We start from the raw sequence: 25839 nt of genomic DNA on the forward strand, positions 1-25839 counted from the left end.
TTTAAACCCCTAAATTAATTTATAGACACTCAGTCTGCAACAGTTCTGACTCCCATCATCGGATCCAAAGTGATTTACAATCTATTTGCTAATTTTTCTCACTTTTCACTCCTCAGCAACTTTGTTCCAATTCCCGTGAAAGCTTGGGGTGTATTCCTAGCGCTGCGTTTTCAGATAGGATAAATAAATCAAGCGCAGACCCAACAGAGAGCAGGGAAAGCGACTGGAACGAGCAGCATGGAACAGAAACAGGCATATGGTGAAGACGCTGGAGCTTTTCTGCTGTATGAGAGGAGGACGGCTTCTCGCTCACACAGACTCCCAGATCTAATTGAGTCAGCTGTTCATACGCTGATGATTAAGGTGAGATTTTACTGAGTAAATGTTTACAGAGGCATCGCAGCTCTTCCCGCCTCAGCCACAGCTGTGGCAATGTCCCAAGAACCTCCAGAGAACGCAGTTAGCCGGTTCACACCAGGTGACAGCGCTCATCTTTACGCTACCAAGCCGCTAAATGATCACACATTAGAAAATTACATTTCCCCACACAACCCCAGTACTTTCTAACACTGAAATGATCTGCTGTTAGGTGAGTTCATGAAGTACAGCGCATTTGTCAAACTCGAGGCCCAAGGGCCAAACCTGGCCCGCTGTAGCTTTTTATGTGGCCCTCTAGACTCCACATTACATCAGTAAGCTCCTCCAGTTTTTCACAAATCTGCAAAATTCACACAAAATTAACTGATTCCCACATTTTTTTCTGATTTTACTGACATTTTTTCTCAAAATTGGCCAAAAACATTGAGCTTAAGTGACTGCTGCCTCAGCCTTACTTGATGTCAAGTTATATTCTGTGATCGACAATTAGATCAATTAATAAAAAGTTACATTTGACGTAGCGTAAAAATTTCTTACAAATATTTCTAAATTAGCACCACAAAATCTGTGATTTTGTTTGCAAAAAAACAAATAAAAACACAAATACGATCATAAAATCCTGGATGGACTGATCAATGTGAAAAGATGTTCAATATTTTATTTGAAGAAACACTTAGTGAATGCTGAAGCAGCTGTTTATTGGTATTTTAACAATTTAATGGCTGTTTCACTGTTAGGGAATTATTTACATAAAACAAGCTCCTATATGTAGCTGGAAAGTTTCTTGTAACTTAGTTCTGTCTTAATGGGCGTGGCCCACGTAGTTGTTGATCTGTGGACCAGAACGTCGCCGGCGTCAACAGAACCGGAACCAGAACCGGAGAGGAGCACAGACTGGTTCTGATTGGCTGCTCACCTTCACGGTCGGGTAAGTCCGCCGGTTCTTCTCGCTGGACGCCCCCGGCAACCCGCCGTGGGACGGGCCCTCGCACTCGTAACGGAACCGGAACCCTCTCTGCAACGGCAGAACCAGAACTGGGTCAGAGCAGAACCGGGTCCAAACCAGAACCAGCCCCAACCTAACCCCACTGAGCATGGGCTGCAGGCTGAGTCATGTGACCTGCATCACTTCCTGTTAGTAAATGACTGTTGGACTAACAGGAAGTGACACGCTAACGGCCGGAGGGGGAATCACCTGTTCCCCTGGAATTCCCACCTGAACGGTTTTCTGTCCCCAGAGTTTTCCAGCTTCACTCTGAGGTTCTAACAGCAGAACTTTATAATTTATTTACACATTTGATTAAATCTGAACATAAACATCCTGGAAACACGAACAGATCTGATCACTTCCTGCTCTGTAGTTTTAGACAAGTCCTCTCCAGGCGGCCAAGTTTCTCATTATTTTAATCTTAATCTGTGATTTCAGAGTCTAAATAATATTTTATCAGATAAATAAACTGAATATTTGTGTCTAAAACTAAAAATAATCTGTGAACTCTTTATTCTAGACAGTCACGATGTCCAAGAGAGAAATAATGACGTCGTCAGCATCACGACTGAAATACAGAAACAGGTGTGGGCCGAACAGCCCAGAAACACAGCCTGAGGTATGGAAGGCAAGTAGGGACAAAATTCAATAAATAAATACATAACTAAATCCTAAATAACATAACTAAAAACATAAAACAATTTAAAAGGCAAATGTGTTAAGAACATATTTTAAACCTATAATGAGTTTAACATTATATTTCCAGAAAGCTTCTGTATGGAGGGCCAAAAGAGACAAAGTTTATTAAGTTAATACATCACTAATTAAATGTACATAAATAGGTTTATGTTTAAATTAATCAGTGGACAATAAATGTATTAAATATGTAAATAAATCATTAAAATAAAAACAGATCCACATTAGCCCCGCCCCTCCATGTTTCTGGTTTGACAGCTCAAATCATTTCATGGCGACGCTGCAGGAACCAAACAATAATTAAATGAAATCGCTAAAAATAAATGGAATTAATTATCTGCAGCATTAAAATAAGTTTTTATTTTAATGATTTAATGAATTTATCCTAAAGTCTCAAGGTTCGGATTCTGTTTCAAAAATTTAAATTGTTTTGTTGTTAGCTGTTAAACGTAGCTTCAGGGGTCAAAGGTCAAACAACCCGAAGGTTCTTCTTCCTGTTTCTGGTCATCGTTACAGAGGTTCTGATTAACCGGGTCAGAATTATTTTGTTGGACTAAAGGCTGTAAAAGGTTCTGGAACCGGACCACAGGTCTGAGTTCAGACAGAACCAGAACCAGCAGGTTCTGCTTGTTGCGGGTCGGACTCACCTGTTTGGGTTCCTCAATGATCTGGATGTATGGACCGTGAGCTGCAACACAGAACAGAACCGGGTCAGAACCACTGACTGACCGACAGTTTCCCTGAAGCTCCTCTAGAAGGTTCTGGACTCCCTGGTTCTGGGTCGGCCACCGGACCCCTGGAGGTTCCGGGACGTGTTCTGGAATGGGTTGGACCGGCGGGTTCCAGGTATTAGAGAAGGGTTCTAGAAAAGTATGCTGGGTGCCGGGGCTGTGGTTCTGACCCGGAACGACCTGACACATAGAACCAGAACCAGAGAGCAGATCTGGTACCAGCAGCCAGTGGGTCCGGTACCAGAGAGAGAGGGATGTGAAGGGTTCTGGGAGCTACTCCCTGTGGAAAGCCACGACTCCACTGACCCGGTCCAGTTGATTCTGTTCTGGTCTGCCGGGCCTGCAGTATGTTTAGTGGGCGGGGCTAAAGCCGGAGCAGCTCACCTGTCTCAGGTATGTACGGCTCCGTCTTGATCTCCATCGGAGGAATGAAGTCATAGGGAGGAAGTTTACTAACTGCTGCAGAAGAAGAGACATCAGATCAGAACCATCAGAACCCGATCAGAACCTCCAGATGTCAGACAGGAACTCACCATGTTGTCGTCTCCGTAGCTCACGAACTGAGGTTCAGTCATCCTGCAGCAGGAGCACAGTAAGACACCGAGTGAGTGAGTGAGTGTGTGTGTGTGTTTGGGTGTGTGCATCCGTGTGTGTGTGTGTGTGTGTTCTGGGTCGACCCGGCAGAACCGCCTCAGATCCAAATAAAAGCTAACAAACAGAGGCTCCCCCTCCCCCGCCTGTTTCAGTCACTTCCTGGAAGCCGACTACAGGAAAACCCCCAGAATCCCACAGCAGAAAGGGGCGGGGCTTCCAGCCTGCTGATGATGTCATACTGCTGCTATGGCAACCAGAGAGGCAAGCAGGAAGAGCCAAAACCATTATGAGAACCAGAACCAGGGGGACAGAACCTCCAGGCCTGATGATGATGAAGGAACATAGCGAGGAAGAGGAGACACCAGCCTGCAGCCAAAACCAGAACCAGAACCAGAACCTCCAGCAGTCAGAAGCAGACCCGGCGTTCTGTGTTCATCTACTTCCTGTCTGGTGGTTTTTTTGACTTCCTTTGACTGTCTCTCAGAGAAAAACCCGGCTGCCTGTGAGTCAGAACCGACCCAAGGCCCGGTTCCCCAGCGCCGGGACGGCCCCCAGCGTGGCGCCAGCCAATCAGAGCGCAACGGGAGGACAGAAACCTGAAGGGGGAAGTCGGCAGGAATCCACGGCGGGAGATTTTACTGATGGTTTCTGTGAAACCCGTTGCCGTGGCAACGCCTCTGCAGCATGCCGCAACCTCTGGTGACACGGTTCTGGAGATCCAGGAAGGTTCTGGTTCTGGACCAAACGGCAGTCATGATGCTGACCTCAGGTTGGTCACATGGCGCTCTACTGAGCATGCTCAGTCCAGTGTTGCTGTAGGACCAGCAGTACCCGGGGGGGTTCTGGAGGTTCTGACCCAGGTCGTTGTGATGAAGACGTACCTGAGCGCTCCGGCCATGTCTGGAGGTGAGGAAGAGGAGGACCGGATCTTCCTCCTGCCGGGTTTTTCCTGCAGAACACAAACAGACATGATGAGAGTCAGGAGATCGGATCACCACCGGCCCAGAACCTCCTCTGAACCCGATAGGACCATCAGCTGCTCAGCAGGTCCAGAACCTCTAGAACCTCCTGGTCCAGCCTGGAGCCAGAACCAATCAGAACCTGGACCACACTTGGACCAGAACCAGAACCACCATCCCAAAGGCCAGGCAGGCTCTACAGCTCAACCGGGTCATGGAGAACCTTCTGCTGGTTCAGGACTTCCTTTTACTCCCAGATTTCAAAGTAAAAGCATTCCACAATAAAAACATCCGGAAAATATCAGCATATTTATGATAAAAACCTGAATTATTTTAAATTATTTTACGGAAGAACTGTCACAGACATCAAATCACGAAGCCATGTAAAATTAAAATCGATCATTAATCGATGTGATTTCGTCATTTTCCCCAGAACCTCTTGAGAACGGAACCAGGATTACTGAAACCCAGCTTAACCAGTAAACATTAGCTGACCCCATTTTAAACGGGTTTGGCGCCAGTAGAACCGGGCTTCTTTCATCCGAACCAAGTGATACTTTAACTTCAGCTTCGGTTCGGATAACTACCGAACTTTGAAGGTGGATTCAACGGATTTTGAGCCTGGCCTCGCGTTTTAGCTCAGATTTAGACTCCAATTTAAACCCGTCCGGACTGTTTTGGCCCCAGTTAGAACCCAGTTGGTTCCGTTAGAAACCGTTTTAGCAGTAAAAAATGTGAGTTTTTACCTGGTTTCTTTCTTCGCTCTGACTGTCCGCTTCTGTTCGCAAAAACTCCCGAACTGAACCCAGAAGCGTCAAACTGGCGCACGAGGAGGACGGGGGACTTCCGGTTCGGAATTTTCAAAATCAAACCTGCGACGTGTTTGTGTTTCTGCGCAGCTTCTTGTCTGTTGCTCGTTTGAGTAGCAGGTGTAGGACAGCTGCTGTCCCCCTGCTGTCCTCCAGGGACACTGTCCCACCTCCTGCTATGGTTCCCGGGGATGGGTTTGCTCCTCCGCCGGGCCTCCGGTTCTCCAGAATTTTGCTGAAGAACCGTTCTGTTGGTTCTGCTGAGTTGGACCGGAGACACATGGACGACAGAGGACCTGCAGGACTCGTTCTGGACACCGCTGTCCTTCAGGGACTCAAACAGTAAAGTAATTTCCTGAAGTTCGGCCATTTTTACTGATTTTATTTTGAAACAACAAACAGGATCGGAAGTGCCTGTCCCACTCGTTTGCTCCGGCTTGACGCAGCTCAGAGCCGTTGTCATGGTGACCTCAGGCTGTCAGTGGAGTCGGAAATCCCCGAACCTGAGGGGAATTCCGGAGCCTCGGCAGGAACACGGACATCTAATTGGTGGAAACATAAGGTTAAGTCCCGCCCCCGAAGAAACGGCCAGTGGAGGAAACGATCAAATAAGCATCATAACGGGATTTATGGTAAATCAGTAGAAAACAAATAGATTTTTATACTTTTCTGCAGTAATTCAAATTAAACTCTTCACGTTTAAAGACAGTGCTCCAAAGATTTTAATTAAAACGAACAAACAAAATTGATGCATTTAAAGCTTATTTTATTCTGAGAAAAATCCTGATTGCTTCAGTTTAAACACGTCGCAGACTTTCAAAGGCTATAGTTACGTAACAAAATGAGAGAAAACAACCGGAAGAGGTTTATTTGTGCTTTATTTAACTTCCTGTTCTCACAAAAAGCTAAACCAACCCCTGAAGACGGAAGAGCAGCTTCAGTTAAAGCAGGCAGATCAGAAAAATAATCATTTTTCACGCAGCATAAACAGACTGCCTCAAGCTTTCACAAGGCGCCGACAGGGGGCGCCACCTGCGTTTGCATAGATTATTACAGAGAAACGGAACGTTCAGAAACAGAAGAAATGAACGGAACTTAAGATCCGGATCAGAAAAATAAAAAGACTTTCCGTCCACAGAGGACCTGAACCTGAGGGAGAATTTAATAGAGGAATAATTTTACAGATTTGCAGCAGATTGTGTTATTGCCTGACCTTTACCAGCTACATTCATTTTAAATCTTAAAAGATTTTATTTGTTTAGGTTGTTTACAATCAAATTAAATATCTTCAATAACACAAAGCTGATTAAAATATAAATATAGAAGTAATGAACAGAAGTTCAGTGATTTCATAATTCTCCATTCATTTAATTTCATTTTACAAACATTTTATACACTAAATTTAAGACTCAGAGCCGGCCCAAGGCATGTGCAATTAAGGTCATATTCAACTGCTGTTATGTGGATTTCTCTCTTATTTATTTCAGAATTGTACATTTTCATTATTTTATAGAACTTTTTAATTTGTCTATGAAAGATGTGAATGTAATTTGGTTTTATTTTGTAACAGTTTAATCACATTTTACACATCTATTCAAAAAACTAAAGACGTTGTTTGAATATTACTTATTAATATCCCACAATTAAGCACCACTCGTCTTTTCAAAATGCTAATTATAATGTTGATTTTTAGACGTTAAAAATGCATCCATCCATTTTCTAACACCTTGTCCCTAATGGGGTCAGGAGGTCAGGAGGAGCTGCTGCCTCTCCAGCTACGTTCCGGGCGAGAGGCGGGGTCACCTGGACAGGTCACCAGTCTGTTGCCGGGCAACACAGAGACACACACACACACACCTAGGGAGAATTTAGAGACCAATTAACCTGACTGTCATGTTTCTGGACTGTGTGAGGAAGCTGGAGAACCGGACAGAACCCACCAGGGAGAACATGCAGAAAGACCCCTGGCCGGGAATCGAACCCAGAACCTTCTTGCTGCAAGGTAACAGCTCTACCAACTGCTCCACTGTGCAGCCCTACGTTAAAAATCAACCTCCATAATAATAACAGTATGATGACAGCCAGTTATAAATGATGCTAAAGGCTCCATGTAGCCTAGAAATGATGACGTTTGGGTGTTGACATGTTGGTCTGGGGCCCCAAGAGAAGATCTGCTCAGGGCCCCAAAAAGGCTTGGGCTGGCCCTGGAAAATGTGCAAAGTCACTTTGGTAAAGTTGATTATTTCTACAAAACAAAAATAAATCTGTTTTCAGACGATTCTGAAAATAAAATCTAGTTTTATGTTAAATTGTTAAATATTTTGTTGCAGCTTTTCAGGGCGATCTTTGGTCAAAACACATTCATGATCAGACAGCTGGGAACCCGGTTCTGGTTCTGGTCGGGTTCTGTCCTCTACTGGAAAGGTTCAAGAGGTTTTGGATTTGATATTGGTACCAGAACCGGGCCTGAGAGTTTTGGGTCGGTTTGTTGCTGCTCCACTGGCGGAGCCTTTCTTCCACCGGCAGGGTGGAAGAAAGGCTCCGCTTTCCCCCCCCCCTCCTCCCATCCTTGTATTCTTCTCTGTTAATCGTTTTCTAATAGATGACTGCGTGTTTTTTAAAAACTCAATTGTTTGTAAAAGTTTTGTGTTTCTTTTTCTTGTTAAGAAAAAGAAACAAACAACAGCAGAATTTAAATTGGAGGAAAGAGAACCATCTGGAGTCAAGAACCCGACCAGAACCAGAACCTTTAACCGGGTTGATAAAGTAACAGAAACGTAAACGAGGTGTATGAAAACATGGGACCAGAACCATGTGGAGGTCCAGTAGAACCAGTCAGTGGTTCTGACCCAGTCCATCTGACTGCAGCAGAACTTTCATTCTGCCAGGGGGCTTTTATTTTGGAAGGAACTTCCTGGTTCTGTCCATCAGAACAACCTGTAGTTGGAGTCAGGGCGTTCCTTGATCCGGCCCGGTCCACATGGTTCTGATCCGTCTGAAGGCCTCAGTGAGAGGTGGCTCTGCGGTCCGGTGGGCTGTGAGGAAGAGGAGCGATGAAGCAGCAGGAGCGCCAAGGGAGGCGGGTAGCGTCTGGAACCGGAACCGGAACCAGAACCTTATGTGAAGATGAGCCCAGAATCACGGTACACCTTGAAGATCTTCTCGATGGCGTTGACGTACGCCGCCGTCCGCAGGTCCAGACCCAGCTGGTACCGGCTGGCCGTCTGCATGATTTGCTGCAGGAAACAAGACTTTCAGAATAAAAGCTCCAGCCACCAGGGGGCGCTGCGACTCAAATGATGCAGCTGCTCATATTGTGTGTGTGTGTGTGTGTGTGTCACCCTGGCAGAGCGCTCCATGGTGTAGGCCAGGCCCGAGTGGACGATGTCCTTCTCAGACGCTCCCTGCAGCAGAACAGGAAGGTCAGCACTGAGGAAGAGGAGGACGACGAAGATGTTTGTCTCTCCCTGAGGTCCAGGTCTCAGCCAATCAGAGGCGGTTAGGGGCGAGGCTCCCCTCTGATTGGCTGTGGTAAAGCTGTTCCTGTATGTGGGAGGGACTTTGTGCTGTACCACCAGGTTCCTGTGTGTGGCGCTGCTGAGACCTGAACCGTTCACCGCAGCTGACCGAGAGACTGCTGGTGTGTTCAGAGCCGACACACTTCATACGGGGTGTAAATACTTTATACGGGGTGTAAATACTTTATACGGGGTGTGAATACTTTATACGGGGTGTAAATACTTCATACGGGGTGTAAATACTTCATACGGGGTGTAAATACTTTATACGGGGTGTGAATACTTTATATAGGGTGTAAATACTTTGTACGGGGTGTGAATACTTTGTACGGGGTGTGAATACTTTATACGGGGTGTGAATACTTTATACGGGGTGTGAATACTTTATACGGGGGGTGAATACTTTATACGGGGTGTGAATACTTTATACGGGGTGTGAATACTTTATACGGGGTGTGAATACTTTATACGGGGTGTAAATACTTTATATGGGGTGTGAATACTTTATACGGGGTGTAAATACTTTATATGGGGTGTAAATACTTTATATGGGGTGTGAATACTTTATATGGGGTGTAAATACTTTATATGGGGTGTAAATACTTTATATGGGGTGTGAATACTTTATACGGGGTGTGAATACTTTATACGGGGTGTGAATACTTTATACGGGGTGTGAATACTTTATACGGGGTGTGAATACTTTGTACGGGGTGTGAATACTTTATACGGGGTGTAAATACTTTATACGGGGTGTAAATACTTTGTACGGGGTGTAAATACTTACGGAGATCCGGGCCTGGAACTCCGATGTGGGAACGACTGGAATGGAGCCGTTCAGTTTCCCAAATTTCCTCTCCAGACTCTCCTGGACGGACACTGAGGAGAAACGGGCCGGTCAGAACCAGAACCACCATGACGATGGTGATGATGAAGAGCGCGGCGCTGACTCAGCAGGTGGTAGTTCGAATCCCTCTCGTACTTGAAGGTGAGCCGGCCGTAGCTCACGTGGTTCAGGTTCTTCAGCCACTCAAAGTACGAGACGGTGACGCCCCCCGCGTTCAGGTACATGTCCTGGGTACGACACCGCAGCTCAGACCAGAACCAGAACCAAAAACCAGAACAGAACCAGAACCAAAAACCAAAACAGAACCAGAAGCCCCCACTGACCGGGATCACCAGAATGTCCCTCTCCAGGAAGATCCGATCCGCCTCAGGCGTGGTCGGCCCGTTGGCTCCTTCTGCAATGATCTGTCAGAACCAGAGAGAAACCGGGTCAGAACCAGAGAGAAACCGGGTCAGAACCAGAGAAACCAGGCAGTATATTTGTCAGGGAAACATTTGGATCTGACCCAGAGGAACAGCTGACCTCCAGCGTCAGACGGGTTTATCAGAACTCCAACAGAACCTCCAGTGAACCGCTGACTAACCAGAACCAGGCCCAGTCCAAAGCCAGCCGGTCGTTTTAAAACCATTCATTTATAAGAAAATCTGATCGTATGAACTCATTTATGAATGAATGAATGACATTGTGAAAACATGAACTCCCATGTTTTTCTCCATGTCCTGCTAAATAAACCCAAATATTGCTGTTCAGTTTTTACAGTGTAACTTTACAAACAGGATTTGTTTATTTCTTTATGTTTTAATAAAGTGATTTATGAAAAACAGGAAAAAACATCATTTCCCTTTGAAAACAGGAAACCTGCCAGCTACAGAGTCCAGATGGACCAGAACCTGGTCGACCTGTGGCCCGGTTCTGCCGGTACCTTGGCCTTGACGCGGTGCGCGTTGCGCCGCGTCAGCTGCTTCTCGCTGGCGGCGGGGATCAGGATGTCGCAGTCGGCCTCCAGCAGGCTGCCTTCGTACGGCGTGGAGTCCGGGAACCCCACGATGGTCCCGTTGGCCTGGAGACGGGGAGCAGCGTTAGGGTGCGGTTCTGGACCGGAGCGTGGCCCGCGGGGGGCGCCGACCCACCAGCTTGTAGTCCTCCAGCTGCTTGGGGTCGATGCCGCGCGGGTTCCAGATGCTGCCGTCCATCTCGGCCACGCCCACACACCTGGCGCCGAAGCGGTGCAGGTAGCGCATGCTGTGGAGCCCCACGTTACCGAAGCCCTGCGATCAGAGGAGCAGCCGGTCGGCTCGGAGCGGAGACGCCGGACCCTACCGGGCCGGGCGGCGCCGGCCGTACCTGGATGACGAAGGTCTTGTCCCGGACGCCCGGCGCCAGCCCGACCCGGTTCATGAAGGACGCGTCGTTGATGAAGTTCTCGATGCCGTGGAAAACACCGCGGCCCGTCGCCGAGATCCGGCCGTGGATCCCGCCCTGGCTGATGGGCTTCCCCGTCACGCAGGCGTGGGCGTTGATGTCCTGAGGAGGATCAGACGGGTCAGAACCAGAACCAGGGTCGGGTCAGATGGGCCAGTTGGTTCCGGCTCAGACTCACGTTGTGTCCCGTGGTCGTGGCGAAGGTATCGGCGATCCACGACATCTCCCGCTCCCCGGTGCTCATGTCCGGAGCCGGAACGTCGATTCCGGGCCCTGTAGAACCACACGGAGGGTCAGAACCAGCCGGGTCCGACAGAACCAGAGGCCCTGGCTGTGAGGTGGGCGGGGCTTATGAACAGGAAGTTGGTTTCCTCACCGATGAATCCCTTCTTGGCGAGCTCGATGGTGAACCGCCTGGTGATTTTCTCCAGCTCAGTGTCCTGGAAACACAGATTGGACCAGAGGAAGTTCTGAATGGTTCTGGTCCAGATGAACCCGTCCAGAACCCTGATTAAGACGTCCTGTTGGTCTGTAACTAACACCTCATCATTTAGCAACGATTAAATCGATTAAGCTAATCAAAAATTGGCTCATTCTGCAGATTTTTATTTGATAAATAATTAAATTCCCTTTATTGCTTTAAATGCAGTAACATGATTCCATTTGATCTGTGGATGAATTATTGATTAACTGATTAATAAGTGGAATCAAAGGTGATTAATAGATTATTTTCCAGAATATGAAACTAAAAATGTTTTTAAATTAAATGTTTCTTGTTCAGTTTTGGGTTTTTTGTTCTTTCATCTTCAGAGTCTCTATCGATCACTGATCGATTTTAATATCTGACTCTGCTCTGCTGCGGCGCCCCCTGCTGTGCGTCTGATCCACTGAACCGGTCCGGTGGGTTTATTCAGCGTCTCCACAGTTGAACCGGTTGGACTGGACCAGAACCGGGCCGTTCTGATCCAGACACGCCTTTGTTTAGCTTGTGGGCGGTCCGGTTCTGTTCTGGTTCTGAAGAAAGATTCTCCATCCGACTACAACTGGTACCACTGAGCTGGAGTCCAGAACCAGTTCAGAACCTCCAGGTCGGTTCTGTTTCACCTTCTGACCCAACGAGACTTCATTTAATATTAATAATGATAATAACGGGTCGCACTGTTGCTTTGAAGGTTTTGGGTTCGATTCCTGGCCCGGGTCTTTCTCCATGTTCTCCCTGTTCATGGTGGTTCTGTCCGGTTCTTCGGGTTCCTCCCAGTCCAGAAACACGACTGTCAGGTCAGTTGGTCTCTAAATTCTCCCAAGGTGTGTGTGTGTGTGTGTGTGTGTGTCTGGTTTGTCCTGTCTGTCTCTGTGTTGCCCTGCGATGGACTGGCGACCTGTCCAGGTGACCGGACCGAACCGAGTCCAGGCGACCCGTCCAGGTGACCGGACCGAGTCCAGGTGTTTCCTCTTTGTTCTTTGTTTCTGGTTCTGTTCGTTTTGGACTCGATTGAACATTTATTTCACTTTCTTTAATATTTAAGTTTAAATTGAGTAAAAACTTCTGGATAAACGATGTTTTGGTTATTAAAGACTCTCCAACAGTTTCATCCATCAGGCTGTGATGATGCTGAATTCCCTCCCCTCAGCATCAAAGCGGCCAAGAAGAAGAAGAAGAAGAAGAAACCCAGAACCTTACACAACTGCCCTCCCTCCTAACATAGAGGGCAAATTCAGCATTTAAACTCTGCACTTCTGCCACTATTTTTTATCTGTACATCTCCATATACTTATATATATACATATACATTCTCAGTTGTAAAACTTTTATGCTATATGTCTAGTTATTGTACATCTATTTATTAATTGTTTAGGATAATTTTAGTTAGACTGTGTCTTTTATTGTTACTCAATGTTAGTAACGCCCTGTCTTGTATCACTGTGGGATAGTGAGAAACGTCATTTCGATTCCCTTGTATGTCTGGACATGTAAGAGGAATTGACAATAAAGCTGATTGATTGATTGATTGATTGATAAAACATAAAAACTGATACAAATTAATTAATAATCATAGCCTGGTTCTGTTTCCGGTCCAGAACCGACCCAGACTCCGGTCTGTAACGTCCGTTTGATTGAAAAACACCAGAACATGAATGGTACCGGCCCGGTTCTGTCAGAACTCGGTTTTGTAGCTTGGACCTGCTCACCGTGTAGTTCTTGGTGTTGATCTTCACTCCAGCTTTGGCTCCACCAAACGGAACATCTGGAACAGCAGGCGGTTCTGGTTAGGCCCGGTTCAGGTCCGGTCTGCGTGTGTGTGTGTGTGTGTGTGGTACCGACCCACGATGGCGCACTTGTAGGTCATCAGGGAGGCGAGAGCCTTGACCTCGTCCACCGACACCTCGGTGCTGTACCGGATCCCTGAAACAGAACCAGAACCGGGTTCTACTGGAACCAGAACCAGACTGAGACGTTAAACATTTCCATCCCTCCTTTGACCTGCTGGTTCTGGACCCTGTCCCGGCTGACCCGGTACCTTTAGGCTGAACGGTACCAGCCTACAGGTACTGGTTCTGATTGGTCTGTTTGGGTTTTAATACACAGGACTCAGAACCAGAACCAGGCCAGACTGGACCGGACCCAGTGGTTCTGCTGGTCCTTCCTGTTTTTTTCATTTTGACCGTAAAATAATTAAACGTGTAACAATAACAATAAACCCGATCATACAGAATTATGTCCATATTTAAAACAAATCTGAATTTTTCAGGATGAATTTAGCCAGAAGCAGGGATTATTTATCATCATCATCATCATTATTATTAATATTTATATTTCCTCCTCCTGCAGCAGGTACCGGCTGGACTCTGCTGTGTCTGTTCTACATGCTGACTCGGTTCGGTCCGGTTGGGTTCGGCTCTCACCTCCCTTGCAGGGCGTCCGGTGCTGGCTGTGCTGAGCCCGGTAGCCCTCGATCACCTCCCACTCGCCGCTGTCCCTCCGGATCGGGAAGCAGACGCTCAGGACGTGGTTACACGGCTTGATGATCCGCAGGATCCCGCTGACTCTCTTCCGCTTCTGCTCCGGGGTTTCCCGGGTCCTCAGGTCCTCCACCAGCTTGTCCTCCACGATCGCGGCTCCGCGGTCGAAGAAGCCCTCCACCATGGTGAAAAAGTTGGGGTCGTCGCCCCGGTCCGCGGCCTGGCTGTAGCCGCGGCGCCGCAGCAGCGAGGCGGACGCCGGCAGCGCCGAGTCGGCGGCGGAGGCCAGGAGACCACCCGCTCCCCGGGTCAGCAGTTCTCCCAGGTTGCGGTACATTTTGCGGGTGAGCTGGTGGAAGGAGGTCCAGGAAATGGAGCCGCCGAAGCGGAGAGTCTGTCCCGGCAGCGGCGGCTCCTCCTTCCCGCCGCCCCTTCCTGTCAGCAGCCGCCGCGTGCCAAACAAACGCACGCGATCATTTAAAGGGCGCGCCGGGCGGGAGCTGCTGCGGTTAGCCGTTAGCTTAGCTCAACACGAACAGCAGAAACACAGAGGAAAACTGATCATTACGGCTCAACCAGTGAGTTAATCACACAGATAGAGCAGATATCAGTCTGGTATGAAGGTTTCCATCACGTTTGACTCCTTTAATTAAGTTTTGTTAGCAGCGTAAAATAGTTTAATACTAGCAAGCGTTTAGACCACACGTACTTCCGGGAAAACTTTCAAAACAAATGTTCATTAAATAATAAATCCCAGATGCTGTATAATATTTCAAGCTATGGTTAATTTCAACATTTGGTCTTTAAATGATGTTGTTTACAGTGTTTTCCGCTGTGGGGCGTTTTGACAGGTATATGGCTCTTTGCCCACGGCGACACTCCCTTCAGGATCAACCCACTTAATAACAACACGTTGTCCTGGAGACAGATTCTCCGTGGAGAACATTTCCTGAATGTTTCCCTGCAGCGCATTCCTCCAGCGAGGCTCTGGAGAAGCCTTCAGGTAAAAACGGGGCTGTTAAACCCTTCACCAGTATGCCCAATATGTTGTCTGACCAGTAACAGATCAGTAAACCTGTAAAGTATCAACAAGCAGCAACCATGAAGTTGTATTTACTTTTAAGGAAATGACAAACATTAAAACTATTATCTTAACTTTATTAATCTGAAATGTGACTGATTAGAGAACACAGAAAGAAGCTCAAACTATGAGACAGTCAGGCTGATTCAACCTTTAACCTTCAACCTTTGGCTGTTTATAGGAACCAGAACAAATGATTGGTCCAGCAGCAAACTGTAACAGTCAGAGTAAAAAGTTTAAACCTCAAATTAAATCCAGATTAGGATATAAGCTGCAGTGTGACGACCCGGTTTGGTTCTGGTTCCGGGTCGGTTCTGATTCTAGAAGCTGTCTGACCCAGCGTTCTCTCCATTAGACCAGTTAAATCTGAGTGTTTATTATAATTCAGCTCAAACTGTATATTGTTTATAATATTCCCTGAATGTGATTGGACTGATTTGTTATGTTCTGTATGAACTGGACCTTTAGTCTCCCAAACAACCTTGAGGTGAACATTTTGTGTGGTTAATAAATAAATGTAGTTATTTTTGTCCTCATATCGCTTCATTTTTATTTATTTTTTGTTAATATTGCCAGCAGTGCAGCATTACGCTGCGGCGCTGCCATCTGCTGGTCAGACTGGGAACTGCAGCAGTCACAGTCCAAAAGGCCCGGTTCTACAAACGCATCAGAACAAAAAACTGGACCTCAGTGTTCCTCTGATGAACCTTGACCTCTTGACCAACCAGAACTAAATAACCAGCTGCTGTCCCTTCAGAATAAAAGCATCCAGCCCAACATGTTTGACCTAATGACCCAAATGGTTCTGGTTCTGTTTGTCTCCTCAGTGGACACCATGCATCAGCGGCCAAAGATCCACATCTTCCTCGGCGCTCCTCCTCCTCCTCCTCCTCCTTCACCTGGTATGGAGGAAGAGGAGGAAGAGCGTCCTGCAGGATGGAGACACCTGGAGCTCACCTGGAAGGCGGGCCGTCTCCGACCCGCTGCAGGTGAGGGGGGTTTAATCCCGCTCAGGGATTCAGGAGTTCTTCCTGTGTTCTGTCTGTGTGACCCGACCCGTTCTGGTTCCGTTCTGGAGCAAAATGGACCAGCCACCAAGTGCTGCTGGTTCTTTGGGTCGAACCCAAACGGATCCTGAATGTCGATCCTGTTCTTTCAGATGTTCCTGGGAACGAGGATCAGAGTAAGGAGAATCCAACAGAACCGGGTCGGGCCACAAGGTCTGCTAGAGGACGATCTGATGGAGGACTGGTGCCTGAAGCTCTGAGGACCGAGGAAGACTCAGATGGTTCTGAGGAGGATCTGTGTTCTGCTTCGGTCCGGGAGTATCTGGACCGCTGTTTCCCTCTAGCTCCACCAGAACCAGAACCAGAGCAGCAGCCTCTGTCCACCAGAACCCAGTTCCTCAGCACCTGGACTCTCAGCCAGGCCCTGATCCTGAGAGGAAGACACGCTGTCCAATCAGCACTCAGCCCAGACGAAGCCCCGCCCATTCCCCCGTCCGGCTCCTCCAGCACCCCGGAGCTGTTCAGCCCGGCCGCCTCGTCTCCTGGAGACTCCATGGAGCTGTTCAGCCACACCTGTCCGGCCTCCAGGGCGGAGCAAGGTGGGGTCGTCGTGGAGGTCACCGCAGACGGCGTCCTCTGCTCTCAGGAGTCCGACCCCCAGGCGTCCCCCGCATCGCCCCCCTGCAGCAAGAAACCACGACCCTCAGAGGAGTCGACGTCTGCAGCAACAGAGAGCTCCACCTCCACCACCCGTCTGGACAGGTGTGACCAGGTGGGACGCAGGTACTCTGTCCTGGTGGTGGTGGTCCACCCCTGCCATCTGAAGGAGGTCCAGGTGAGTCCAGGTGTTCAACAGGTGAAAAAAACAAATGAAATGTTTGTCCTCTGAGTTTGGAACATTTTCACCATTTTGGTAAAAAATTAAGCCGTGGTTAGCTCTGCGAACTAACAAGCTATCTGATCCGTGTTCTGATCCGAAGGTGCGGTCGGGTCCGTCAGCAGGAAGCCGCATTCCTCTGGCCTCCATGGTGGTGACGGACCAATCAGGAGCCGAGATGAAGGTGGTGCTGTGGAGGAGAGCGGCCTTCTGGGTTCTGACCGTGAGTCCTGGAGAGGTTCTGCTCATCACAGGTACACACACACTCTGGTACCAGACCCGAGAGGCCAGTTCTGGTGTCGGTTTGATCTCAGGTGTGTGTTTGTGTTGTAGGGCTGCAGGTGAGCGAGGACAGGTGGAGAGCAGAGACTGTCCTCCAGTCTACCTTCTCCAGCAAACTGCTGAACCTGGGACACGCCTCCACCTCAAAGCCAGGTACGGCAGCAGCCAATCAGCAGCCAATCAGCAGCCTCCTTTGCCCAGGTGTGACAAACTCTACCTTTCTCTCTCTCTCTCCAGTTAGCCAGCAGGTTAGCGCCCGCGCTCTCCGCTCTCTGTGTGGTTTCGTCAGAGTGCGGCGCCCCCTGCTGGTGTCCGTCCCCAGCCGGCCCCAGCAGGATCTGAGCCGGCTCCCTTACGCCACCCTGAGGTCGCTGCGGGTCAACACGCTGGTTCACGCTCTGCTTCGTGTCACACACTCTCACATCAGCTCAGGTGAGCCTGTCACGCTGGCAGGGGGCGGGGCCAGCGGGACGCATGTTAGCTAAAGCACCTGAGGCAGGTGAGGCTTACAGGTGAAACCTGTTAGTGAGACTTACTGGCTCCTAGCAGGTCGCCATGACGGCGGTGCTGCTGGATTCATTCCTGAACAAACATCAACATCATGAAGCAACATGGCCGCCAACTTTACCTCAGGAACTTTGCCCAATTAACAGGAAACTTAAATCATGTTTTCTGATTGGAGTCTTTCACTTATTTTCAGTGTTTTATGTTAAGTTACATCTTGTATTTTTGATCCGACATCTTGGTGGCAGATCATCACAGCAGAAACTTAAAGAAGCATTAATATTATGACTGGGCAGTTATATCATGTTATTACTGAGTTATTACTGTCTTATTACAGTGTTATCACATTACCATGTAGTCATGTTAGTAGCGCGGTTTAATATTATCCTCTTGTCTTATTATTGTGTTATCAGGATATTATGTGTTATTATCATGTTATTATCATGTTATTATCATGTTATGTCCATCCGTGACGGCTCTTATGTTTCTGTCAGAGTGGAGAGACGAGGCCGAGTCTCGGAACCGCTCTGCGGTCCAGATGAAGGCGGTTCTGATGGTGCAGCAGCCGGGCGGACAGCAGGGGGCGCTGCTGCTGTGGGGGGCTGCGATGGACTGGCTGCCTCGCTTCAGTAAACACAAAGGTACAAGGGGTCAAAGGTCACAGAATGACTTAAAGCACAGCTTTATGTGGAACCGGGTGAGCTGGGCACTGGGCTAATCCAGTCTGGGTCAGAACCCTGGACCGGATCAGGAGCTCTGTTCATTTCTGCCCTCAGATGCTGTGTGGGACTTCAGAGTGCTCCTGGTGAGGGAGGGTTTGACCTCTGACCTCTCAGAGCTGCACTCCACCCCCTGGAGCTCGGTCCGGGTTCTGGACCCGACAGACCGCCGGGCGCTGGACTTCCTGCGGGCGTGGCGCCGTCCAGGGCCAAGTGACGCGGCTCTGGAGCTGGATGTGGACACGCTGTTGTCTCAGCAGTACAGCGGTAAGTCGGGCTGGCCCGTCAGAACCGGAACCATATCAGAACTGGATCAGAACCCTGAGCGGGCTGAAATCGAAGCCTCTTCGTTTTGCTGCAGGTGAGGTGGAGCTCAGAGTCCAGGTGCTCAGCTTCCAGTTCCAGGAGGCTCCGCCCTCCCAGAACCCAGCCCAGCCGGTTCTGGACAGCTCCACGCCGCGGGCCGGCCTCCTGGCGGCGCTGAGCGGTGACATCACCTACACCGGCTGCGGCTGCTGCACCACCGAACTGGACACGGACCGCAACGGGATCTACACGCCGTGCTACGCCTGCCTGCCGCTCACCGCCCTGCGCCGCTTCTACAGGTACCGATGATGTCAGCTGTGATGTCACAGCTGACATCATCGGTACCTGCCACAAACAGCCGTTGAATAATGTTTTAGCCGCTTAATAATGCTAGGATTAGCATTAGCGTCCACTAATTACCATGTTAAATGAAGTTTAGCATTGTCTTTCACTAATTACTGTTAGCACTGTGCTTTAGCATTAGCATTAGCATCTGCTAACCACCATGTTCAGTGATGTCAGCGCTGAGAAACATGGCCGACCTGATGACATCACCTCTGTGTTTCAGGCCAGGTGTGTTGACGGTGAGTGGGCGGGGCTCCGCCCACCTGACGGTCCGGGTTCCTCCTGTTCCTCTGCAGAAAATCCTCCAAGCTCCTCCGGACCGACTCCAGCGCAGCGCAGGTGAGACACTCAGGTCGCATGTGAGGTTCTGACCCGGTTCTGACCCGACTCTTTTCCCTCCTCCAGCTCCAGGTTCTCAGATGCGACAAGTCCAGGTGGCGGCGGAGAAGCTGCAGGCGCTGCTGGCTCTTCCCAGGAAGTGGGTGGTCATCACGGTGCGGAGCCACTTCCTGTGCGACCAGAACAGCGTTCCCCTCAGTCAGGACTTCACTCTGATGGACCTTCAGGTTCCGACCCGGTGAAGAACCCACCTGGTGGGCGGAGCTTACAGTCTCCTCCAGGTGTGTGGACCGGACCTGCTGCTGGCGGGTTACATGACCCATCAGCAGCAGGTTTATTATTATTACTATTTCTGCATAAATCATTTTATCTGACCTGAGTTCAGATCTTCTGATTATTTAATATTTGTTGAGTTAAAGAAGCTGAAATGAAATAAAGATCAGAATAAATTTTATTAAAACATTTTTATTCCTTTAATACATTTTAATATTTGGAAGAGATACAGGAAGAGGAAAAACAGCAGGAGGAGAAAGCCAGGAAGATGATGATGATGATGATGATGATGATGATGATTTCATCAGGATGAAGGTTCAGTTATTAGACGTTTGTTCTGCCACCTCCACCAGATCATCAAACAGGTCTGAAAATAAATCAGTTATTTCCATAAGCAGGAATAAAAACTAATAAAGAATATTTACTGTTTCTAATTTAACACAATAAATCTCTACTTAATTTATTTTTTTTCAAAGAACCTCCATTTTATTTCTGGGGTTCAGCCAATCAGTGTGAAGGAGAATGAAAGCTGCTCCTGATTGGCTGCTTTGTGATCACCAGCCAATGAATATTAAACAGCTTTAATGTTTTTTCTTTCACATTTCAGAAAAATGACAAAATTTCCACATATAATTTATAGTTTGTTTCTAGAGAAAACAAATGATTTGGTTTTAGTTAAAGTTACGAAGAGCCAATGCAGAAGGTCCAGGAGCCACAGGTTGAGAACCCCTGAAGTAGAACTAGAATAAACAGAGTTTCTAGATGTTTCACGTTTATTTTGCTGGTTGAGATGATCTGGGGAATCTGAGGCTCTGCTGTGGCGCCCCCTGCTGGTCAGCCGGAGGCTCTGGTTTAGATTTTATGCTTCAACATTCAGACGGACGTTTCCCTCCAAGATGAATCACAAAAAACTTTTATTCTTGTAATTAAACAGTTTAGTCCAGATTAGCCAAACTGCAGGTTTGTAATCTAATTAGATTAACACATATGGAAAATGATTAAATAAAAAAATCAAGAACTTAATTTGAAATATGTCAACAATTAAGGATTTTTCTACACCTCTAGTTCATCACCTTTTAAATCTATTTATTGCTGATCATCAGCGGATCCTGTGCAACGATTCAACTGCTGGTACCAGGTTCTGACCGGTCCAGACCCAGAGCTCATCCTGGTTCTGCTGTTTGGTGATCTGGTGAAAAATCAGACCTCAGCTCTGATCTCCATCAGCTTCCTGCTGGATTCGCCTCTAAAACGGCGACAGCTAACCTTCTGCTAGACACTGCGAGACGTTTAAAGTTCCCAGAGGAACTGTGGGAACTTAAAGCAGTTTAAAGTTCCCTGGGTTTGACCTCAGGTTGGCAGTTTGAGGCTCTGCTGGAGCAAACTGAGGGTTAAAAATCACAGATTTGGTCTCTGAGAAGCAAAGACCTTCAGAGGATCTCCAGTTTGATGGACTGGTCTGTCCCCTACAGAGACAACCTCAGAGTGTTGGACACCTGAAGACATGCAGGACGTCTGCGTGGGTCTGGATCCTCAACACCAGAACCGACTGACGTGTTGGGAGACGGACTGGGAGAGAATCATGGATCTGAGTTACCTGTTCCTCATACATACCTCTTTCAATAACCGCGACAGTCTGGCCTGGGTTTCCCCAGGCCTCGTCACCTCCTCCCATAGCTCCGCCTTCCTCCATAGCTCCGCCTCCTCCCATAGCTCCGCCTTCCTCCATAGCTCCGCCTCCTCCCATGGCTCCGCCTTCTTGCCCCTCAGCAAAGAGGCCTTGGAACCCGCTCTTCTTCAACCCCTTGTCTTCATCATCATCTTTGTGAAAGACCTTTGAGAAAAATCCTTTATCTTCATCCTTCTTCTTTTTCTTCTTCTTCTCCTCCTCCTCCTTGTTGCTGCCTTTAAATATGGACTTAATTCCTCCCTTCTTCTTGTCCTCCTCTTTGTCCTTGATGCCCAGAGCGCCCTTCACTGCGTCCTCCACCATGTCTCCTGCAACACAACCACAAACATCCAGTTTTACCCTCAGAGGTTCTTCTCCTGGTCTGCAGACATGAAGGTCTCATCCATGCAGAATCAATTATCCTGGTTTAATATCAAACTTTATTTAATGAATAAACTGTGCTTCCTGTTTTGAGGCTACAGATCGGGTCGCTCTGTGCCAGCCACATGGACGACGCCATCCCCACCAGAACAGTGACATGCTTCCCAAAGAACATGTAATATAGGATCAATAAAGTATTTCTGACTTTGAAATAAACTGGAGAGGAAACATCTACATGTGAAGAACTGACCTGAGGAAGGAGAAGCATCACCTGACTGAATGTTTCCAGTGTTTCTAACGGTTGTTAAATCATTATTTGATGTTGGATTCGCTGCAGCAGTTCATTGAAATAAATCTGTTTTTATGGAGATTCAGCCTTTCACAAAGAAATGAAAAGTTCAGAGATCTTCACTTCTGGTTCCTCCTCATCAGAACACCTGAGAAAGCAGCACCAGGTGTTTCTGCGTAGAAACACGGCGTCCAGATCAGCATCAGGAATCCTGTTCATCTCGTCTTTCAGTCGTTGGCAGCTCTTAATCCTGGGAGATCGGCGATCGGCTGATCTATCCCACTGATATTATCTACCTCAGCAAAACTCTGGAAAAATCAACCGCTGTCCTTTTCTGCTCTGCAGTGAGAGGTTTACCTGTTAGCCCCGCCCACCAGGTTAGCCCCTCCCACCACATCATGTCCGCACAGTTAACAACTGTGACCCCCTGTTAAAACCTTTTTTCTATATTTTTTAGTGACATTTCAGACAAAAAAAATCTGAGTCGGCAGATTGGACTTTATAAAGATCAGTGATCGACCAGAAAACTGGTGCAGTTCAGGTCCAGAACAGCTCAGAACCAGAACCTGGTACTGATAAACAGCATTGGTATAAAGTAATGCGTCTGTAACCATGGCAACTACAAGCAGGTCAAAGTTCAGATCCTGTAGGACAGGCTGGAGAGGTTTGATTAAAAACCAACTGATTTGGACCTGGAGCGTCCAGGAGACGGTCCAGGAGACGGGTCGGAGGACGGGTCGGAGGACGGTCCAGAGGACGGGTCGGTGAGGACAGTTTGATTTAAAGCCCTCTGATTGGTTACCTGCGTCTGATCCCGCCCCTTTACCTGAACCATTCTGTTCCTGGGATTTTAAAAAGCAGACTGACTCACAGAGACACATCGAACCAGAGGAGCCGGAGAACCGACCTGCCTTGGTTCTGTTTGGGTTCTGTCTCATCCAGAACCACCTGGACCAGGTATGTACACCTGCCTCCGCCTCAGAGGCCAGATTCCCAGTAAACACAGAGCTGAGGAGCCTCAGGTCCTCCCAGAAGCCCAGAGAACTCACCTGCCCTCAGGTGAGTCCTCCAGGTCGGTACTCACCCACTTTGTCCCCGATGAGCCCGGCCACTTTATTCATCTTCACTGCGTCTCCGCGTCCAGCGCCGTCCAACTCTGAGGACGCGTCTCAAGTGACTGGATGGGAGTCGAAGAAACGGGTGTGTCTGCAGGCCGGCCAACCTGTTCCACCTGCTGCCTCCTTCTGAGCATGCTCAGTACGGCTGACAGGTGGAGATGATGAGTCCTGGTCCACCCAGTCTGTGAGAACGAGCTTTAATCACAGTGAAACTATGACACACAGTGACACACACACACCAACAGTGACAGTGACACACACACACACACACACAGATTAACTCATGTTTGTATTTGTATCTTTGCAGGAATTTTCCATTGACTTCCATTCATTTCTAGAGTCCAACCAAAGGTTGAACTTTATCCAAAACCCGAACGCAGCAACAGCCTGGACCCCACAATGTAGTTAGTGTTAGGAAATGATCCGTGCAATGCAACAAATGCCTGGTACACACACACACACCCACACACACACACACACACCCACACACACACACACACAACAACCTCAGTCAGAGAGAAACGGCTGCAAAGGAAACTGGAAATCAGTTTATTATAAATTTGATTCTGAACTCATAAAAGCTCAGTTTCAGAAACCAATCAGACGCCAGTTTGTCCCATTAGCTCCGCCCACTTCAGGTAACTTCTCCACCTGTTGGAAAACTCTGAACACTTTTCGGGTCATGGAAGCCCGGTTCCCAGAACCTGCTGATTCTTTTGGCTTCTGCAGATTTCATAGAGAAAATAGAACAAGATGTTAGTTTATATTTTATGTCAAACCAGAACCGGATCCATCCAGAACAAGTCCAGAACTGGACCATTTAAGAACTGGGACCAAGTCCAGAACCGGGACGTGCCCCCCGCCCCCATTCATCCCACCCAATAATTTCACTCCACTTGCGAAAAATATTAGACTTTGAAATCTTCCGCTCACGTGCTTTTATTTTGAAGGTGCACCACAGCGCTTCCTGCCCCCTCAGAGGAGGAAACACGGTCTGTCGGGGATGTTGCCATGAATTTCGCTTGTTTAAAGCGTCTTGTTGTCAGTTTACGTTCATATATACTGTAGAACCAAATCTGTTTGGTTAAGTGGTTTTAATTCTGGAATAATCACATGTCCAATATTTCACCACTAACTTTGTCTGAAACTGAGTTACTGTAGACACAATGTTGTATTTCATCACAATGAAACTGAAATGAAAACATTTCGGCTGGTAGAGAAATGTTTTTACTGGCCACTGATTTTTTCTTTTGATTACAAACCCCACCTGTACAAGCAAATTATATAAAATATACGATTTATTCTGAACTCTATCAACCCGATTTACTGACAATAAGTTCACCATACAAATAAACGTATACAGACTAATTTCTTTTGTTGTATAAAGTGTAACGATGGCCACACAAAACCTGATCATACTGACCACTTAACATGTGTATTATATTATATTATATTATATTATATTATATTATATTATATTATATTATATTATATTATATTAGTGCTAGAATAGTGAAGCTGTTGAAGAAAGGTGAGGACAATTAGTTTATTAAAACATGTATTAACCAGTTTTAATTTTTAATAAAGTATTTTATTATGAGGAGAACAGGTCAGGGAGGAGACTGGGGAGCCAGGTGGAGCTTCAGGATGTAAAGACATAAAAAGTATATTATTAAAATAGAACCAGAAAGGAGAACAGGTGAGGACTGATGTCAGGTTGATTTTTTTAAACTTTTCAATATTTTAGTTATTATTTCTATAGTATTTATAAGAGTAATGTTAGGAGACATGAACAGGAGAGATTTTAAAATAAACAAGTGAAAACTTTTACTGTAAGAAACGGATTCTGCAGTAAATAGAGTTGAGATGTATAATAATGTAAACATCTGAAAATCAGTTGTTAAGATTCTGTTTGATGAAACAGTTTATGTTTAGTTAGTTCAGATTCTGATTCTGCATGAAGAGTCTGTAAAGACATGAATCCATGCAGGAACATCAGAGGCAGAGACACAAACAGAACTGTAGATATTATAATGAAACGTTTGTGGCTGAAAATGACAGGAGAGAAAAACATTTAGTCTTTTGTGCCTCAGTGTTTTCATGGCTCATGTTTGGTACGTTGCTGAATGCAGGTCTGGACAGAGAGACGAGTTATGAGAGAGGAGCTGTTAGAGCTGAAAAGCATCATTTTAATTATGTTTGTGGCCAAACATGTAGAGAGTTGTTCAAGAAGAACCAAACTTATTTTGAGACTTTGTTTTTGTTGGTCAAACTGCTGAACTGAGATCAAACCTGCTGAGACCCATTTACTCCAGTCAACTGATATCAACGCATTTTTGACCAATAATCAAATGTATTTCAATCAATACAATTGAATTGACTCAGGCTGCTGAGTCGGATTCATGTTGATGCAGGACTGTTAGCAGCGGAGGGCTGGACTTTGACTAGGACGTTACAGAACCTGGATTTCTCTGCAGTGGTTCTGTTTGGATCGTGGTTCTGAAGCTGGAGTGTTTTCAGCTGCAGGCTGTATGGTGACCACAGCATCACTCCTCCTCTGCCGTGTTTGGTGGAACGTGAGGCGTCTGATCTGCTGTCTGGGTTTCTGGTTCTCATCCCGTCGTGTTCAACAAACTTCCCCAGAATGACGGACTTCCTGTCTAAACAGGAAACTCTAAAATTAAATCACTGCCCTTGTTCTGTTGAGGAACAAATCTATAAATATTTGAGCATTTTAATCTTTTTT

The 25839-nt window shown here is 47.3% G+C and overlaps 2 protein-coding genes and 1 long non-coding RNA gene across 4 annotated transcripts; 2 read left to right on the forward strand and 1 right to left on the reverse strand.

The window, feature by feature from the left end:
- Positions 1 to 8029: 8029 nt before the first annotated feature.
- On the reverse strand, positions 8030 to 14333 carry LOC116734121 (glutamate dehydrogenase, mitochondrial-like). Its single transcript, XM_032585288.1, has 13 exons — positions 13847 to 14333; positions 13266 to 13346; positions 13133 to 13188; positions 11319 to 11382; positions 11121 to 11215; positions 10865 to 11044; positions 10651 to 10788; positions 10443 to 10580; positions 9844 to 9924; positions 9624 to 9747; positions 9461 to 9552; positions 8497 to 8559; positions 8030 to 8391 (listed from the first exon to the last, which is right to left on the reverse strand). Exons 1-13 carry the CDS (start codon positions 14238 to 14240, stop codon positions 8272 to 8274), a joined length of 1626 nt encoding a protein of 541 aa, XP_032441179.1. The 5' UTR covers positions 14241 to 14333; the 3' UTR covers positions 8030 to 8271.
- A 20-nt stretch (positions 14334 to 14353) lies between these two features.
- LOC116734119 (shieldin complex subunit 2-like) lies at positions 14354 to 21474 on the forward strand. 2 transcript variants are annotated; one of them, XM_032585286.1, is made up of 13 exons: positions 14354 to 14481; positions 14755 to 14906; positions 15812 to 15973; positions 16144 to 16826; positions 16972 to 17122; positions 17202 to 17303; positions 17388 to 17582; positions 18149 to 18295; positions 18431 to 18640; positions 18735 to 18978; positions 19248 to 19363; positions 19430 to 19644; positions 21109 to 21474. In XM_032585286.1, exons 3-12 carry the CDS (start codon positions 15820 to 15822, stop codon positions 19603 to 19605), a joined length of 2178 nt encoding a protein of 725 aa, XP_032441177.1. In that variant the 5' UTR covers positions 14354 to 14481; positions 14755 to 14906; positions 15812 to 15819; the 3' UTR covers positions 19606 to 19644; positions 21109 to 21474. The 2 variants fall into 2 exon arrangements, with proteins under 2 accessions (XP_032441177.1, XP_032441178.1); XM_032585287.1 differs by having other exon boundaries at positions 14364 to 14518.
- Positions 21475 to 21595: 121 nt separating this feature from the next.
- Positions 21596 to 22056, forward strand: LOC116734122 (uncharacterized). The gene is made up of 2 exons (XR_004342174.1): positions 21596 to 21701; positions 21788 to 22056. It is a non-coding gene; the product is annotated as an uncharacterized LOC116734122 (long non-coding RNA).
- Positions 22057 to 25839: the final 3783 nt, after the last annotated feature.

This window comes from Xiphophorus hellerii, chromosome 15 (assembly GCF_003331165.1).
Source record: "Xiphophorus hellerii strain 12219 chromosome 15, Xiphophorus_hellerii-4.1, whole genome shotgun sequence".
NCBI classification, from domain to species: Eukaryota; Metazoa; Chordata; class Actinopteri; order Cyprinodontiformes; family Poeciliidae; genus Xiphophorus; species Xiphophorus hellerii.